Source organism: Cebidichthys violaceus, unplaced genomic scaffold (genome assembly GCF_023349555.1).
Source record: "Cebidichthys violaceus isolate CVI_PGR_0920_01 unplaced genomic scaffold, fCebVio1.0.p SCAF_73, whole genome shotgun sequence".
Lineage (NCBI taxonomy): Eukaryota > Metazoa > Chordata > Actinopteri > Perciformes > Stichaeidae > Cebidichthys > Cebidichthys violaceus.
The window spans coordinates 15797-33029 of NW_027176957.1; the positions used below are offsets into that span (position 1 = coordinate 15797).

A 17233-nucleotide genomic window follows, 5' to 3' on the forward strand; every position below is an offset into this window, starting at 1 on the left:
TGCGTATGTAAAAATGACTCAACATAGCTTTGGCATTACATTTTGTTCTTACTGCTGCTCGTCATTTGAGTCATTGTAATAGTTCTGTTCTACGTCCTTACAGGAATCTGCAGGTAATCACGTCATGTACAGGTTCAATTGTATGAATGGGTTGACAGTTACGACTTCCCTTCATCTAAAATAACAGTTTCAATGTTATGGGATCTCTTTTTAGCTCGGAAAAAATAGTTTGACCCAAAAAACAAAAATGTGATAATTTCTGAAGCTTTCACACACAACCCATCGCCTTCTAGAGCAGATGAGTTCATTCATTTCATATTCATTGCTCTTTTTAACCAGCCACTCTTTCTCCACTAGAGGAGACCACTTTGTCTGAATGCTCCGGAAGATCTGCAGCAAGTGGACCGGGAGAACATTTATTTATTTCTCAAAACTGTCATGTTCATGAAAGGAAATGCAGGAATTAAAGAGAGAGAGAGAGAGAGAGAGAGAGAGATGATTATTTTAACAAAGTCAATATCCAAATATCCAAATTCAATATATATATATATATATAGTTCAATAACACTAAGATATGCATTGTGTGTGTGTGTGTGTGTGTGTGTGTGTGTGTGTGTGTGTGTGTGTGTGTGTGAGGGAGTAATATTTTATTGATATCCAGAATAAATCAGATTTTGTTTTTTATTATCAAGGGAAAAGAGAAAATCATCCTCTACATACAACACAATGTATAGATACACATATATTTATATGTATTAAGTAATTATTTAATTAATTTAAGTAATAAATGAATTACTTTTTTAAACCTCGGCATGCTGACAGGGTTAAAGAGATTCCTCCAATGTAGTAAAGAGGAAGTTGGAACAGTCAAACACTTTGTTAAAGACACTAAACAAACTACCTCTTTTTTCTTTGAGGTTTTGGGACTTTGAGGTTTTACAGGCTTTTCTTTACAAATGGCAACACACATGTTCTCTACTCTGAATTTACCTTTTCACAACTTTCTCTACAGTCAGAGCTCGGATGCATCTACAACACTGAACACACATCTCAGATTCCTGCTCCAGGGCACAGGGAACATTTGACACCCGTGTCACCCGGGACATTAGAAACCCATAGCAACTGAGAGCAACACAACATGGATCACTATTGTGTCTGAAACAGCTTTTACACTCGTGTTATTCAAGGTCGCATTACAACAATGCTCTTAACTTAATACCCTAATGTAAGCTGAGCGTTAATGCTTATGTCTATATTTGAACAGTCATCGTGGTTCATATTTGAAAAGGTATGTGGATGTACTATACGTATGATATTAGTTCATTTGTTGTGATGTTGACTCATCGGTCTGTTGGTGACACTTTACAGAATAATGGAACCTGAGTCGTTTGCAAAACATCCATCCAGCCTCCCATTACCTTTACCAGTTTATCGTGTTGGACCGAGCCCATCCCAGTATGCACCAGGCTGGACCAATCAATTATTGTATTAGTCAGAGAGCTAAGTATCTGTCTTCATGTAGCATTAATGAAACACCCAAAGGTTGTTTAACAGCATTATTAGTCCACGGCAGTTTCACCAGAAATCCTCAAAGATTTTTGAGGAGTTTACAGACGGAAAAAATCATCGAGAGTCACCACACTAGATTATGATCCCATGTATTTATTCATCACCAAGTGACTTCTTCAGACAAGGAGTGTAATACAGAGACACACCTTCGAATACATACTTCTAGGCAGGTCAACTGACAGAGCACCTGGGAGACGTCCTTGAGCATGCAGCCATAACTGGACACCCAAAATATTATGCAGTTTGCTGCAGCAGAATGAGAGATTAGCTGTGGACAGACACAGAGGTGCACACTCACTCGCGGACGCATGGCATGGGAGGGATCGCAACAATTTACTGGATAAGTTAATACTTATAAGATCAATCTATTAAGTCAGTGCAGACGATATAATAATAGCATACTCATATTCATACTCATATCCATACTCATACCCTAACCCCTGAGGATACGTTGCCAGTGCCCACAAGAAAAAACAAAACAAGAAAATAAAAACAGCAAGTACAATAAAAAAAACAGTAAAGGTATAAAAAAAATTGTAAATCGCAAACGAAAAATAATAAAAGCTAAAAATACAAGATAATAATAGTGTTTGTATTGCAAGACATTTATTTATTTATTTATTTTAAACTGATTAGCTCCAGAGATATGATTCATCTCACAACTATATGAAACATGTTAAACGTTTGACATCTCTAACCAACACCTTCCTCAGTCAGACACTTCATGACGCGTTCTGAAACCACACAGTTGTCCGTAGCCGTGTTCTCGTGATGATGAATCATCGTTCCCGTAGTGTGAAGCACCATGTCATCATAATTAGCAGGTAAACAATGTGCCAGTTCCCATAAAGCAAGGCAAGTTTATTTGTATAGCAAATTTCAACAACAAGGCAATTCAAAGTGCTTCACATAAAACCATTAAAAGCATCAAAACAAAATGCAAAAGAATAAAGGAGCATGACACTCTGCGCACACACAAACTGAAAAGACAAGTTGAGTAAAGTTAACAATGCTCCAAAACAAACATCTAACCAAAAGCGCCCGACCAACATTTACCAGCAAATCAATGATCAAGTAACAATGAATTATGTTGGTAACCACACGTAAATAAAGGGATTACTACGAATCAACTAATTATTAACTTACATGCTTCAACATTTTGAGGACAGAATCATTGTCCTCTTCACTACAGTCAATCAGAAAGAGACAGTATGAATGTATGTATCTTTAAAACAAGGAATTAAAAATGTGTCGATCACTTTGATTAACACATAAAAACTGAGGTATGATTATTATTTAGTATGAAAGGTTTGGAACGTTGTTTGTGTTTGTATTTGTAAAGGTAGCACTGAAAGGGTTAAGGTGTAATGGTAGGAGCTTCGGCCTCAACCTTTTGGGTCAGGATTTCTTTATTTTGGAAAATTGTCAATTCTTCTTCAGAAAGGGATTCATATCCAGTAGTGCAGTGATCCTTAGAAATATGCAAAGGACACTTTAACTCATTCATAGTTGAAGTGTCAGTGTTTATTTAGTTTAAAAGACAATGTTTTGAAAATAATGAATGAAAGATATTACAATTGATAAAAAAAATCGTAATATGCAACAGTAGAATTTAAGATGACACAGAAACCAATTATCGTGCACAACGTTTGCACTGAAATGGTCCAAGTGTGCTCTTGTGTGTACAGAGAATAAGAAAACATAGAGTCAGAATCTTTGTGTTAAAGGAGCGAGCAGAGGATGCAATCTGCAGCCTCACCACTGGATGGCGCCACACCGCACTTTTCAGCAGCTCTTGCCATGACGAGCGTCACATGACCGGTCAACAGAGGCATCGGCCCACGGTGCAACAGTGACCTGTGGTTTATTACAGCAGAGGCCTGCTGGGTACCGAATAGAAGACGACTGCACACTAAAGTCCAAAGATTCAGTGTTTGGTCATCTTTTCTTCCATATATGTCATCGCCATCACCTGAAAACTCTGGCTAAATTGCAGCAGGATGTCATAATATTTATAATCATTATCATTATTATAATCATAAATATAAACTGCGTTTGTAAAGCAAAATTATAAACTGCGTTTGTAACATAAAAACGTGGAACATCAAACACAATAACTTTAATATCAATATCCATATTTGCAGCATGCACATATACATCAATAAACTCTGCAGGAGCATCAAAAGGTCTTTGTTCTCTTCTACAATAAATGTGAAACATAAACGTTTGATGGTCAGAATTTCACGATGATTGACTCAAAAGTTGAGATATTTTAATAAGAATACAAAAATGTCGACCAGCTTGTGACACTTGAGGAAAAGTTGAGGTTACAGTAAAGTTATGAGAATACAACATCTGTCAGTCTAAGATATCATCTACATAAAAGTATAGATATTCAAAGAAATGTAATGATCTGCATTTGTCTTTGTTTTTAAAGGTTTGTCCTCTTATCTTTATCACTTTGTAACATTAAGAAAAGATGAACAGAAATAAAGTTTATCAAAGTTAATTTATTACCACGGAGCAAATCAAAGTCCAGCTGTTCATGAAAAATTGCCAAACTCTTCAAAATTGCCCTACAATGTAAAAAAAAACGTGTTTGATGCTAATTTTTTTGTAATGATATTAACATTTGCTTCATTAGATTACTACACACTACCAAAAGAACCAAATATAAGTACGATGCCACATCATCCACATACATGGAACTCTTTGTGTTCTTTGCATTTCACACTTTAATACTTTATATACTTTACATATTAACATGGATATCCAAATGAAGACAACGGAGCAGTCACAGTATGCAGCACAGTGTGTAGATTCAATAAACTCCTAACAGTGTAATGCAAATGAATACAAAGAACTGAACTATGGGTATTAAATACCTCCTTCATGTTGTTGTATCTGTACACAGTGTGAGAATCATTTGGTTCTCTGTCAATGTCAGTAACAGTTATATTTCTGCTCGTCTTATGTCAGAACAATAAACATTTCATCAGTGCATAATATCAGAGTGTGATCATAAATTAATTTTGTATTTGTAAAAAACAAAAGTCAGAGTTAAAGCTTCTTATAATGTAATAGATATAATAGATAATATAAATAACAGGTATGCATGTTAAATAATGATAATAAATACAGTTCAATTCTTCAGCCTCTTCATAAATAACACTTGATGTATAAAGCGTCTAACTGTTGGCAGTATTTAGTCTCTTGTTCCAGTCCAGTTGTTAATTCCAAATAACTGCTGTAACAATTGCTACAACGAAAAAGAAACTTGTTTTGTTGATGACTGCAGAGGAGGCAGCAACTGCTGTGGTTGTTGTTGCTGCTGGTGTAGTTGTTGTTGGGACTAATGTGGTTGTTGTTGTTGCAGCTGCTGTGGTCGTTGTTGCTCCTGGTGTAGTTGTTGTTAGGGCAACTGTGGTTGTTGTGGCTGCAGCTGGGGTTGTTGTTGCAGCTGGTGCAGTTGTTGCGGCTGCTGTGGTCGCTGTTGTGGCTGCTGTAGTTGTTGGGGCAACTAAGGTTGTTGTTGCTGATCGTGTAGTAATTGTTGTTTGGGCAACTGTGGGTGTTGCAGCCGCAGCTGGGGTTGTTGGGGCAACTGTGGTCATAGTGGCTGGAGCTGGGGTTGTTGCAGCGGCTGTGGTCATTGTTGCTGATGGTGTAGTAGTTGTTGGGGCAACTGTGGTCATTGTGGCGGCACCTGGGGTTGTTGCTGTAACTGTGGTTGTTGCGGTGGCTGTAGCTAGGGTTGTTGCAGTGACTGTGGTCATTGTTGCTGATGGTGGAGTAATTGTTGGAGCAACTGTGGTTGAAGTGGCTGCAGCTGGGGTTGTTGCAACGGCTGTGGTCATTGTTGCTGATGGTGTAGTTGTTGTTGCTGCAACTGTGGTTGTTGCAGTGGCTATGGCTAGGGTTGTTGCAATGGATGTGGTCATTGTTGCTGATGGTGTAGTAATTGTTGGAGCAACTGTGGTTGAAGTGGCTGCAGCTGGGGTTGTTGCAGGGGCTGTGGTCATTGTTGCTGATGGTGTAGTTGTTGTTGCTGCAACTGTGGTTGTTGCAGTGGCTGTGGCTAGGGTTGTTGCAGTGGCTGTGGTCATTGTTGCTGATGGTGTAGTAGTTGTTGGGGCAACTGTGGTTGCAGTGGCTGCAGCTGGGGTTGTTGCAGCGGATGTGGTCATTGTTGCTGCTGGTGTAGTTGTTGTTTGGGCAAATGTGGTTGCAGTGGCTCCAGCTGGGGTTGTTGCAGCGGCTGTGGTCATTGTTGCTGATGGTGTAGTAGTTGTTGGAGCAACTATGGTTGAAGTGGCTGCAGCTGGGTTTGTTGAAGCTGATGTGGTCATTGTTGCTGATGGTGTAGTAGTTGTTGGGGCAACTGTGGTTGCAGGGGGTCCAGCTGGGTTTGTTGCAGCTTCTGTGGTTGTTGTTGCTGCTGGTGTGTTTGTTGCTGCAACAGTGGTTATGGCCATAGTTAGGGTTGTTGCAGTGGCTGTGGCCATTGTTGCTGATGGTGTAGTAGTTGTTGGGGCAACTGTGGTCATTGTGGCTGCAGCTGGGGTTGTTGCAGCTGCTGTGGTCAGTGTTGCTGCTGGTGTAGTTGTTGTTTGGGCAAATGTGGTTGCAGTGGCTCTAGCTGGGGTTGTTGCAACAACTGTGGTCATTATTGCTGATGGTGTAGTAGTTGTTGGGACAGCTGTGGTTGCAGTGGCTCCAGCTAGGGTTGTTGCAGTGGCTGTGGTCATTGTTGCTGATGGTGTAGTAGTTGTTGGGGCAACCGTGGTTGTAATGGCTGCAGCTGGGTTTGTTGCAGCTGCTGTGGTCATTGTTGCTGCTGGTGTAGTTGTTGTTGGGACAACTGTGGTTGCAGTGGCTCCAGCTAGGGTTGTTGCAGTGGCTGTGGTCATTGTTGCTGATGGTGTAGTATTTGTTGGGGCAGCTGTGGTTGCAGTGGCTCCAGCTGAGCTTGTTGCAGTGTCTGTGGTCATTGTTGGTGATGGTGTAGTAGTTGTTGGGGCAACTGTGGTAATTGTTGCTGCAGCTGGGGTTGTTGCAGCGGCTGTGGTCATTGTTGCTGAAGGTGTAGTAGTTGTTGGGGCAACTGTGGTCGTTGTTGCTGCAGCTGTGGTTGTTGCAGCTGCTGGTGTTGTTGTTGTAGATGGGGCAATTGCTGCTGCTGTAGTTGTTGCAACAGCTGTGGTTATTGTTGCAGCTGGTGCCGTTGTTGCTGCTGTAGTTGTTAAGGCAGCTGTGGTCGTTGTTGCGGCTGCTGTAGTTGTTGGGGCAACTGTAGTTGTTGCAGCTGCTGTGGTCGTTGTGGCTGCAGCTGGGGTTGTTGCAGCTGCTGTGTTTGTTGTTTCCGCTGGTGTCGTTGTTGCTGCAACTGTGGTTGTTGCCACTACAGCTGTGGTTGTTGTTGCAGCTGGTGCAGTTGTTGTTGCAGCTGCTGTGGTTGTTGCAACAGCTGTGGTTGTTGTTGCAGCTGTGGTTGTTGTTGCAGCTGCTGTGGTTGTTGCAACAGCTGTGGTTGTTGTTGCAGCTGTGGTTGTTGTTGCAGCTATGGTCGTTGCTGCGGCTGCTGCAGTTGTTGTTGAGACAGCTATGGTTGTTGCTGCGGCTGCTGCAGTTGTTGGGGCAACTGTGATTGTTGTTGCGGCTGCTGTAGTTGTTGATAAAGCAGCTGTGGTCGTTGTTGCGGCTGCTGCTGTGGTTGTTGCATCTGATGTGGTTGTTGTTGCTGCTGGTGTAGTAGTTGTTGGGGCAACTGTGGTTGTTGCGGCAGCTGTGGTTGTTGTTGCGGCTACTGTAGTTGTTGTTGTTGAGGCAACCATGGTTGTTGAGCTCTGTGCATTGCCTGATGCTATTCAGCAATACAATGGATCAGTCAGAAAGAATTTGAAATTTGGATTCCACATTTGCAATTTTTTATTGCATCTTTTACTGAGAATCAATAACTTAAACTTACCAATACACAGAAGTAGGACGACACAGATCTTCATCATCATCATGGGAAAGTGCTTTTCTGTTCTATAAATTTAAAAGCAGATGTTTCTTAGATTCAATTCAGTGATGACAACTAAATAGTGTTTTGACAATTCCTACATTTTGTAAGATCTGTAATTAAAACCATCTGTTATTGATATTCATAGGCAGTGTTGTAAATCGCTGATTTACCAAAATGTCATGTCATCGATACCATAATGTTTAAATAGGTTGTATTACTTTCAGTGATTATTTCACTGCATCTTTAAGACAATTATACTTTGTTAGCTGTTAATACTAACTACTGCCATTTATTTAGAGGAAAATTAAATGTTACAAATTAGGATTGTCGTTGTGTTAGCATCTGCGCTGTTTATGGAATAAAACATGCTTTTTTGTCAATTAAATAAACTTTTGAAATAGATAGATATATAGTTAATTTAATTATCCCGCAAGGGGACATTTTTCGCTACATCAGCAATTAATGACATTAAAGCAATCAAAGAAACAGAGTAAAAATATTAAATATCAAATCAAAACATCAAATTCACAATATATACAAGAAGAATAACAGAGTACAACTATTAGATATAAAAATGCAAAATAAATAAAATGAATAATAGAATAATATTAAATGAACTAACTCAACAGTAGTGCAAAGACTTAACCAAACAGAGTAACGGTGTTATGGTTTTGCAATTGATTTGGCCCAAGGTGATTTATTGTACAGTCTTACTGCAGTGGGTTAAGTTAAATACAACTGTCAAATATCAACATATAACATATTTTAGCTGTTAAATAAATAAGTGTCATAATAAATTACACAAGGAGAACAGAAAACTGTAACACCAATGATAAACAACAAATATGTACTTGTATAACATTATAATACAAATAAGGCTGGAAATACGACTCACAATAATTGAAATTGGACAAATATTCACAAATTAAAAACTTACAGATTTTGTCTGGCCTTGACTTCTCTTTGCTGCCGTGACTGAAGTTGTGATGCTCTCTGATTCCACCTGTTCAGTGTCCTTTGCTGTTTGCTGGTTGATGTCCTCCACTGAACCAATAGCAGCTTTTATATCCTCACAAAGCAGGTAAGATGACATCAGGCAGTAAACAAGGACGTACATGAATTGTGTATGTTCTTTTAAGGCGTGGTGGCCACACCCTAATTGAGTAATGTCTTTTTCATCCTGCAGTTAGAAACCTGTTGAGGGACATTCTTTTCAGATATGACGTTGGATTTATTTTTAGGGATGATATTTATGACGTAAATATTTGTTTATCTTCCAGATAAGACTTCACCAACCTTTTTCGTCATTGTGCAGCTATGTCTTGTTTAGTTGTTTTCTTATGTTAGTACGTGTGGTAGTACCACACCTTCAGGAGAGAACGTAGTAACTCTGTCGAGAATGAGCAGACACTTTAACGTGGTGTTCACTTTGGTGTCTTTGGTCTGAAATACACCAGAATTAAATAAATCGTACTCTGCATCAAGTCTATGGAGGGTCATGCAAAGAGCCTGGTATTTGTGTCTGATACTGAATCTGTTGAGGCAGCAACTTTATTTCTACTTAAATCTGTATTTTTAATAAGTGGAAATCGGTGGGTCATTGATGTCTACAATATACATAAATAACTAAATACTTCCTAATTAATGATTCAATGTCCAGTTTTTGCTGATGAAACTATTTTATATGCCCCAGGCACCGCTCCAGCCCGAGACCTGACTCGTCTTCAGTCTGCCTTGGATGGTTTCCAGTTATCACTCCTTAACCACAGACTGGTTTTAAATGCAGGAAAGAACAAGTACATAGTATTCTCCACCTCCACCAGTGACCCTGACTTCCCCGTCATTAGAATTCTTAACAACACTCACATTACTCTTGCTGAGTCATACAAATATTTAGTAATTTGGCTTGAATCATATTCAACATTTGACTCAAACATGATAAAAGTCAAACTAGGCTTCTTGGATAGTTAAAGGATGTCTGTTGATCCTCCAACTGTAGAACTATTGTGCAGTCGACCTTCAAGTCTGCCCTCGACTAACGAGATATTCTTCATCGTCACGCTGCTGTTAAACCATGTTCATCATAGTGCTTTACGCCTCATCACTAATGACTCGTCATTGTCACTCTTCCTATATTTACCAAACAAGTAGCATTTCAGTGAGGTAAAGGGACTTGTCTTTAAACGGTGCATCTTGAACATCTTGTTAACATCAGTTCTCTCTACTTCAATCTGGGCCGATTGGCTAAAAGCAGCACATGTTGAGCCTGTCAGATTCAAAAGGTCAAGGGTCGTGTTTCTGTCTGTTGCTGGTCATTGATAAAGTGAACACATTGTTTCTTCAGTTACTGTTGACCTTGCATAATTCAACCAATGCGATGATTTCCCCCTAACTTAAGTAAAGTGCTATTAAACACACAATGAACATGTTAATCATGCTTCAGTTCTGTAAAATATTTATTCTACAGGAAAACAAATTGAATTCATTTCAGTGAAGACTTTGTAAAACATTTGCTAGAAAACAAAAAAGATAATATGTCATTCTGGTGACATTATGTTGTGTTGGAAAATGAATTCGCCGGTGCAAATTGGTAAAATATATCCATGATTAAATAATGAACCGATAATACAATAACGATGATGAAGTTTATTTTAATTGCATACAATAGATGCCAAGTCAACCAACAGAAGTATTCTCTATTAGTATGAGCATTTGATGCTTTAAAACGTTAGTGATAGAAGTCATGGTTTGTCTGACTCCAACTGCTCTGCATGCTTTGCAGTTTGCTTCGTGGTGTTTTCTTGTGACAATACAGAAGCTTCGAATAAAGCAGAAAGCAAGTAAGATGACATAAATGAAATATGTGAATATTTTATTCAATTTGAACTGAAGGAGTGGCCAAATGAATACTTTGTGAACAAAAAACCTTTGATGTATGAAGTTAAACAACAAATAATTTAATAGTTGAGGAGATATTTCAGTAAAAAAAGTAAAATGTCTACCTGCTGGTGACACCAGAGAAAAGTTTAGAGGTAAAGTTATAAGAATACATAATATGTCCGTCAAAATATAGATAATCACAGAAAAAAATGTTGTCATTGTCTTAATTGATCTGTATTTGTCTTTGCTTTTAAATGTGCTCTTTTCTTTTCAACTAAAAGCACTTTGTAAGGTTAAGAAAGGATGAACAGAAGTAAAGTTTATCAAAGTTTATTTATTATCACGTAACAAATCACAGTCCAGCTGTTTAAGAAAAATTGCCAAACTGTTCACGAATGCCCTGTGATGTCAATAAATAAACTTCTTTGTTGGCTATTACCACATCATCCACATACATGGAACTCTTTGTGTTCTTTGCATTTCACACTTTAATACTTTAAATACTTTACATATTAACATGGATATCCAAATGAAGACAACGGAGCAGTCACAGTATGCAGCACAGTGTGTAGATTCAATAAACTCCTAACAGTGTAATGCAAATGAATACAAAGAACTGAACTATGGGTATTAAATACCTCCTTCATGTTGTTGTATCTGTACACAGTGTGAGAATCATTTGGTTCTCTGTCAATGTCAGTAACAGTTATATTTCTGCTCGTCTTATGTCAGAACAATAAACATTTCATCAGTGCATAATATCAGCGTGATCATAAATTAATTTTGTATTTGTAAAGAACAAAAGTCAGAGTTAAAGCTTCTTATAATGTAATAGATATAATAGATAATATAAATAACAGGTATGCATGTTAAATAATGATACTAAATACAGTTCAATTCTTCAGCCTCTTCATAAATAACACTTGATGTTTAAAGCGTCTAACTGTTGGCAGTATTTAGTCTCTTGTTCCAGTCCAGTTGTTAATTCCAAATAACTGCTGTAACAATTGCTACAACGAAAAAGAAACTTGTTTTGTTGATGACTGCAGAGGAGGCAGCAGCTGCTGTGGTTGTTGTTGCTGCTGGTGTAGTTGTTGTTGGGGCTAATGTGGTTGTTGTTGTTGCAGCTGCTGTGGTCGTTGTTGCTGCTGGTGTAGTTGTTGTTGGGGCTAATGTGGTTGTTGTTGTTGGGGCTAATGTGGTTGTTGTTGTTGGGGCTAATGTGGTTGTTGTTGTTGGGGCTAATGTGGTAGTTGTTGTTGGGGCTAATGTGGTTGTTGTTGTTGGGGCTAATGTGGTTGTTGTTGTTGGGGCTAATGTGGTTGTTGTTGTTGGGGCTAATGTGGTTGTTGTTGTTGGGGCTAATGTGGTAGTTGTTGCAGCTGCTGTGGTCGTTGTTGCTGCTGGTGTAGTTGTTGTTTGGGCAACAGTGGTTGTTGTAGCTGCACCTGGGGTTGTTGTTGCAGCTGTGGTTGTTGTGGCTGCACCTGGGGTTGTTGGGGCAACTGTGGTTGTTGTTGCTGAACCTAGGGTTGTTGGGGCAACTGTGGTCGTTGTTGCTGCTGGTGTAGTTGTTGTTAGGGCAACTGTGGTTGTTGTGGCTGCACCTGGGGTTGTTGTTGCAGCTGTGGTTGTTGTGGCTGCACCTGTGGTTGTTGGGGCAACTGTGGTTGTTATTGCTGAACCTAGGGTTGTTGGGGCAACTGTGGTCGTTGTTGCTGCTGGTGTAGTTGTTGTTAGGGAAACTGTGGTTGTTGTGGCTGCACCTGGGGTTGTTGGGGCAACTGTGGTTGTTGTGGCTGCACCTGGGGTTGTTGGAGCAACTGTGGTTTTTGTGGCTGCACCTGGGGTTGTTGGGGCAACTGTGGTTGTTGTGGCTGCACCTGGGGTTGTTGGGGCAACTGTGGTTGTGACTAAACCTGGGGTTGTTGGGGCAACTGTGGTCGTTGTTGCTGAACCTGGGGTTGTTGTTGCAGCTGCTGTGGTTGTTGTTGCTGCTGGTGTAGTTGTTGTTTGGGGAGCTGTGGTTGTTGCGGCAGCTGTGGTTGTTGCAGCTGGTGCAGTTGTTGTTGCTGCTGCTGGGGTTGTTGTTGCTGGTGCAGTTGTGGTTGCTGATGGTATAGTTGTTGTTAGGGCAGCTGTGGTTGTTGCGGCAGATATGGTTGTTGCAACAGCTGTGATTGTTACAGCTGCTGGGGTTGTTGTTGCAACTGGGGCAGTTGTTGTTGCTGCTGCTGTAGTTGCTGTTAAGGCAGCTGTGGTCGTTGTGGCTGCTGTAGTTGTTGTTTGGGGAGCTGTGGTTGTTGCGGCAGCTGTGGTCGTTGTTGCGGCAGCTGTGGTTGTTGCGGCAGCTGTGGTTGTTGCAGCAGTTGTGGTTGTTGCAGCTGGTGCAGTTGTTGTTGCTGCTGCTGGGGTTGTTGTTAAGGTAGCTGTGGTCGTTGTTGCGGCTGCTGTAGTTGTTGCTGCTGCTGTAGTTGTTGTTGTGGCAGCTGTGGTAGTTGCGGCAGATGTGGATGTTGCAACAGCTGTAGTTGTTGCAGCTGGTACAGTTGTTGTTGCAGCTGGGGCAGTTGTTGTTGTTGCTGCTGCTGTAGTTGTTGTTAAGGCAGCTGTGGTTGTTGTTGCGGCTGCTGTAGTTGTTGGGGCAATTGTGGTTGTTGCAGCTGCTGGTGTTGTTGTTGTTGCAGCTGCTGTGGACATTGTTGCTGCTGGTGTAGTTGTTGTTTGGGCAACTGTGGTTGTTGTGGCTGCACCTGGGGTTGTTGTTGCAGCTGTGGTTGTTGGGGCAGCTGTGGTTGTTACGGCAGCTGTGGTTGCTGCTGCTGTAGTTGTTGAGGCAACTGTAGTTGCTACAGCTGCTGGTGTTGTTGTTGTAGCTGGGGCAGTTGTTGCAACTGGGGCAGTTGTTGTTGCTGCTGCTGTAGTTGTTGTTGTGGCAGCTGTGGTAGTTGCGGCAGATGTGGTAGTTGCGGCAAATGTGGTAGTTGCGGCAGATGTGGTTGTTGCAACAGCTGCAGTTGTTGTTGCAGCTGGGGCAGTTGTTGTTGCTGCTGCTGTAGTTGTTGTTAAGGCAGCTGTGGTCATTGTTGCGGCTGCTGTAGTTATTGGGGCAACTGTGGTTGTTGTGGCTGCACCTGGGGTTGTTGTTGCAGCTGTGGTTGTTGGGGCAGCTGTGGTTGTTGCGGCAGCTGTGGTTGTTTCTGCTGCTGTAGTTGTTGAGGCAACTGTAGTTGCTGCAGCTGCTGGTGTTGTTGTAGCTGGGGCAGTTGTTGTTGGTGCTGCTGTAGTTGTTGTGGCAGCTGTGGTAGTTGCGGCAGATATGGTTGTTGCAACAGCTGTAGTTGTTGCAGCTGGTGCAGTTGTTGCAGCTGGGACAGTTGTTGTTGCTGCTGCTGCTGTAGTTGTTGTTAAGGCAGCTGTGGTCGTTGTTGCGGCTGCTGTAGTTGTTTGGGCAATTGTGGTTGTTGTGGCTGCACCTGGGGTTGTTGTTGCAGCTGTGGTTGTTGGGGCAGCTGTTGTTGTTGCGGCAGCTGTGGTTGTTGCTGCTGCTGTAGTTGTTGAGGCAACTGTAGTTGCTACAGCTGCTGGTGTTGTTGTTGTAGCTGGGGCAGTTGTTGTTGCTGCTGCTGTAGTTGTTGTTGTGGCAGCTGTGGTTGTTGCTGCTGCTGTAGTTGTTGAGGCAACTGTTGTTGCTGCTGCTGCTGGTGTTGTTGTAGCTGGGGCTGTTGTTGCAGCTGGGGCAGTTGTTGTTGCTGCTGCTGTAGTTGTTGTTGTGGCAGCTGTAGTAGTTGCAGCAGATGTGGTTGTTGCAACAGCTGTAGTTGTTGTTGCAGCTGGGGCAGTTGTTGTTGCTGCTGCTGCTGTAGTTGTTAAGGCAGCTGTGGTCGTTGTTGCGGCTGCTGTACTTGTTGGGGCAACTGTGGTTGTTGCTGCTGCTGTAGTTGTTGTTGTGGCAGCTGTGGTAGTTGCGGCAGATGTGGTTGTTGCAACAGCTGTAGTTGTTGTTGCAGCTGGTGCAGTTGTTGTTGCAGCTGGGGCAGTTGTTGTTGCTGCTGCTGCTGTAGTTGTTGTTAAGGCAGCTGTGGTTGTTGTTGCGGCTGCTGTAGTTGTTTGGGCAAATGTGGTTGTTGCAGCTGCTGTGGACGTTGTTGCTGCTGGTGTAGTTTGGGCAACTGTGGTTGTTGTTACTGCACCTGGGGTTGTTGTTGCAGCTGTGGTTGTTGGGGCAGCTGTGTTAGTTGCGGCAGATGTGGTTGTTGCAGCTGCTGGTGTTGTTGTTGCAGCTGCTGTGGACGTTGTTGCTGCTGGTGTAGTTGTTGTTTGGGCAACTGTGGTTGTTGTGGCTGCACCTGGGGTTGTATTTGCAGCTGTGGTTGTTGGGGCAGCTGTGGTTGTTGCTGTTGCTGTAGTTGTTGAGGCAACTGTGGTTGCTACAGCTGTTGGTGTTGTTGTTGTAGCTGGGGCAGTTGTTGTTGCTGCTGCTGCTGTAGTTGTTGTTAAGACAGCTGTGGTCATTGTTAAGGCTGCTGTAGTTGTTGGGGCAACTGTAGTTATTGCAGCTGCTGTGGTCGTTGTGGCTGCAGCTGTGGTTGTTGTTGCAGCTGGTGCCATTGTTGCTGCTGTTGTTGTTGTTAAGGCAGCTGTGGTCGTTGTTAAGGCTGCTGTAGTTGTTGGAGCAACTGTAGTTGTTTCAGCTGCTGTGGTCGTTGTGGCTGCAGCTGGGGTTGTTGCAGCTGCTGTGTTCGTTGTTTCTGCTGGTGCCGTTGCTGCAACTGTGGTTGTTGCCACTACAGCTGTGGTTGTTGTTGCTCCTGGTGTAGTTGTTGTTTGGGCAGCTGTGGTTGTTGTTGCTCCTGGTGTAGTTGTTGTTTGGGCAGCTGTGGTTGTTGCAACAGCTGTTGTTGTTGCAGCTGGTGCAGTTGTTGTTGCAGCTGCTGTGGTTGTTGCAACAGCTGTGGTTGTTGTTGCAGCTGTGGTCGTTGCTGCGGCTGCTGTAGTTGTTGGTGAAGCAGCTGTGGTTGTTGTTGCGGCTGCCGCTGTGGTTGTTGCATCTGATGTGGTCGTTGTTGCAGCTGGTGTTGTAGTTGTTGAGGCAACTGTGGTTGTTGCGGCAGCTGTGGTTGTTGCGGCTACTGTAGTTGTTGTTGAGGCAACCGTGGTTGTTGAGCTCTGTGCATTGCCTGATGCTATTCAGCAATACAATGGATCAATCAGTAAGAATTTGAAATTTGGATTCCACATTTGCAATTTTTTATTGCATCTTTTACTGAGAATCAATAACTTAAACTTACCAATACACAGAAGTAGGACGACACAGATCTTCATCATCATCATGGGAAAGTGCTTTTCTGTTCTATAAATTTAAAAGCAGATGTTTCTTAGATTCAATTCAGTGATGACAACTAAATAGTGTTTTGACAATTCCTACATTTTGTAAGATCTGTAATTAAAACCATCTGTTATTGATATTCATAGGCAGTGTTGTAAATCGCTGATTTACCAAAATGTCATGTCATCGATACCATAATGTTTAAATAGGTTGTATTACTTTCAGTGATTATTTCACTGCATCTTTAAGACAATTATACTTTGTTAGCTGTTAATACTAACTACTGCCATTTATTGAGAGGAAAATTAAACGTTACAAATTAGGATTGTCGTTGTGTTAGCATCTGCACTGTTTATGGAATAAAACATGCTTTTTTGTCAATTAAATAAACTTTTGAAATAGATAGATATATAGTTAATTTAATTATCCCGCAAGGGGACATTTTTCGCTACATCAGCAATTAATGACATTAAAGCAATCAAAGAAACAGAGTAAAAATATTAAATATCAAATCAAAACATCAAATTCACAATATATACAAGAAGAATAACAGAGTACAACTATTAGATATAAAAATGCAAAATAAATAAAATGAATAATAGAATAATATTAAATGAACTAACTCAACAGTAGTGCAAAGACTTAACCAAACAGAGTAACGGTGTTATGGTTTTGCAATTGATTTGGCCCAAGGTGATTTATTGTACAGTCTTACTGCAGTGGGTTAAGTTAAATACAACTGTCAAATATCAACATATAACATATTTTAGCTGTTAAATAAATAAGTGTCATAATAAATTACACAAGGAGAACAGAAAACTGTAACACCAATGATAAACAACAAATATGTACTTGTATAACATTATAATACAAATAAGGCTGGAAATACGACTCACAATAATTGAAATTGGACAAATATTCACAAATTAAAAACTTACAGATTTTGTCTGGCCTTGACTTCTCTTTGCTGCCGTGACTGAAGTTGTGATGCTCTCTGATTCCACCTGTTCAGTGTCCTTTGCTGTTTGCTGGTTGATGTCCTCCACTGAACCAATAGCAGCTTTTATATCCTCACAAAGCAGGTAAGATGACATCAGGCAGTAAACAAGGACGTACATGAATTGTGTATGTTCTTTTAAGGCGTGGTGGCCACACCCTAATTGAGTAATGTCTTTTTCATCCTGCAGTTAGAAACCTGTTGAGGGACATTCTTTTCAGATATGACGTTGGATTTATTTTTAGGGATGATATTTATGACGTAAATATTTGTTTATCTTCCAGATAAGACTTCACCAACCTTTTTCGTCATTGTGCAGCTATGTCTTGTTTAGTTGTTTTCTTATGTTAGTACGTGTGGTAGTACCACACCTTCAGGAGAGAACGTAGTAACTCTGTCGAGAATGAGCAGACACTTTAACGTGGTGTTCACTTTGGTGTCTTTGGTCTGA

General features: G+C 41.2%; 2 protein-coding genes and 1 pseudogene across 2 annotated transcripts; all 3 read right to left on the minus strand.

Annotated features, from left to right (window-relative positions):
- Window positions 1-48: 48 nt before the first annotated feature.
- LOC137891983 (probable serine/threonine-protein kinase clkA) lies at window positions 49-6641 on the minus strand. The gene is made up of 4 exons (XM_068736862.1): window positions 6108-6641; window positions 5952-6022; window positions 4992-5869; window positions 49-107 (listed from the first exon to the last, which is right to left on the minus strand). Exons 1-4 carry the CDS (start codon window positions 6639-6641, stop codon window positions 49-51), a joined length of 1542 nt encoding a protein of 513 aa, XP_068592963.1.
- A 3933-nt stretch (window positions 6642-10574) lies between these two features.
- Window positions 10575-13684, minus strand: LOC137891984 (GATA zinc finger domain-containing protein 15-like; the record flags this gene model as incomplete). Its single annotated transcript, XM_068736863.1, has 3 exons — window positions 10575-10581; window positions 12064-12945; window positions 13017-13684. Coding segments are annotated over 3 exons (1557 nt in total), but the record flags the coding sequence as incomplete, so codon positions are not given.
- A 179-nt stretch (window positions 13685-13863) lies between these two features.
- On the minus strand, window positions 13864-16903 carry LOC137891985 (putative mediator of RNA polymerase II transcription subunit 26; annotated as a pseudogene).
- Window positions 16904-17233: the final 330 nt, after the last annotated feature.

Coding starts and splice junctions, on each gene's coding strand:
- LOC137891983 (XM_068736862.1), bottom strand. CDS start 6,641: ATGACCACAGCCGCTGCAACAACCCCAGCTGCAGCAACAATTACCACA. Junction 6,023..6,107: donor CTGCAGCCACAATGACCACA/GTTGCCCCAACA, acceptor CCACTGTTGCAG/CAACAAACACACCAGCAGCA. Junction 5,870..5,951: donor CTGGACCCCCTGCAACCACA/GTTGCCCCAACA, acceptor CTTCAACCATAG/TTGCTCCAACAACTACTACA.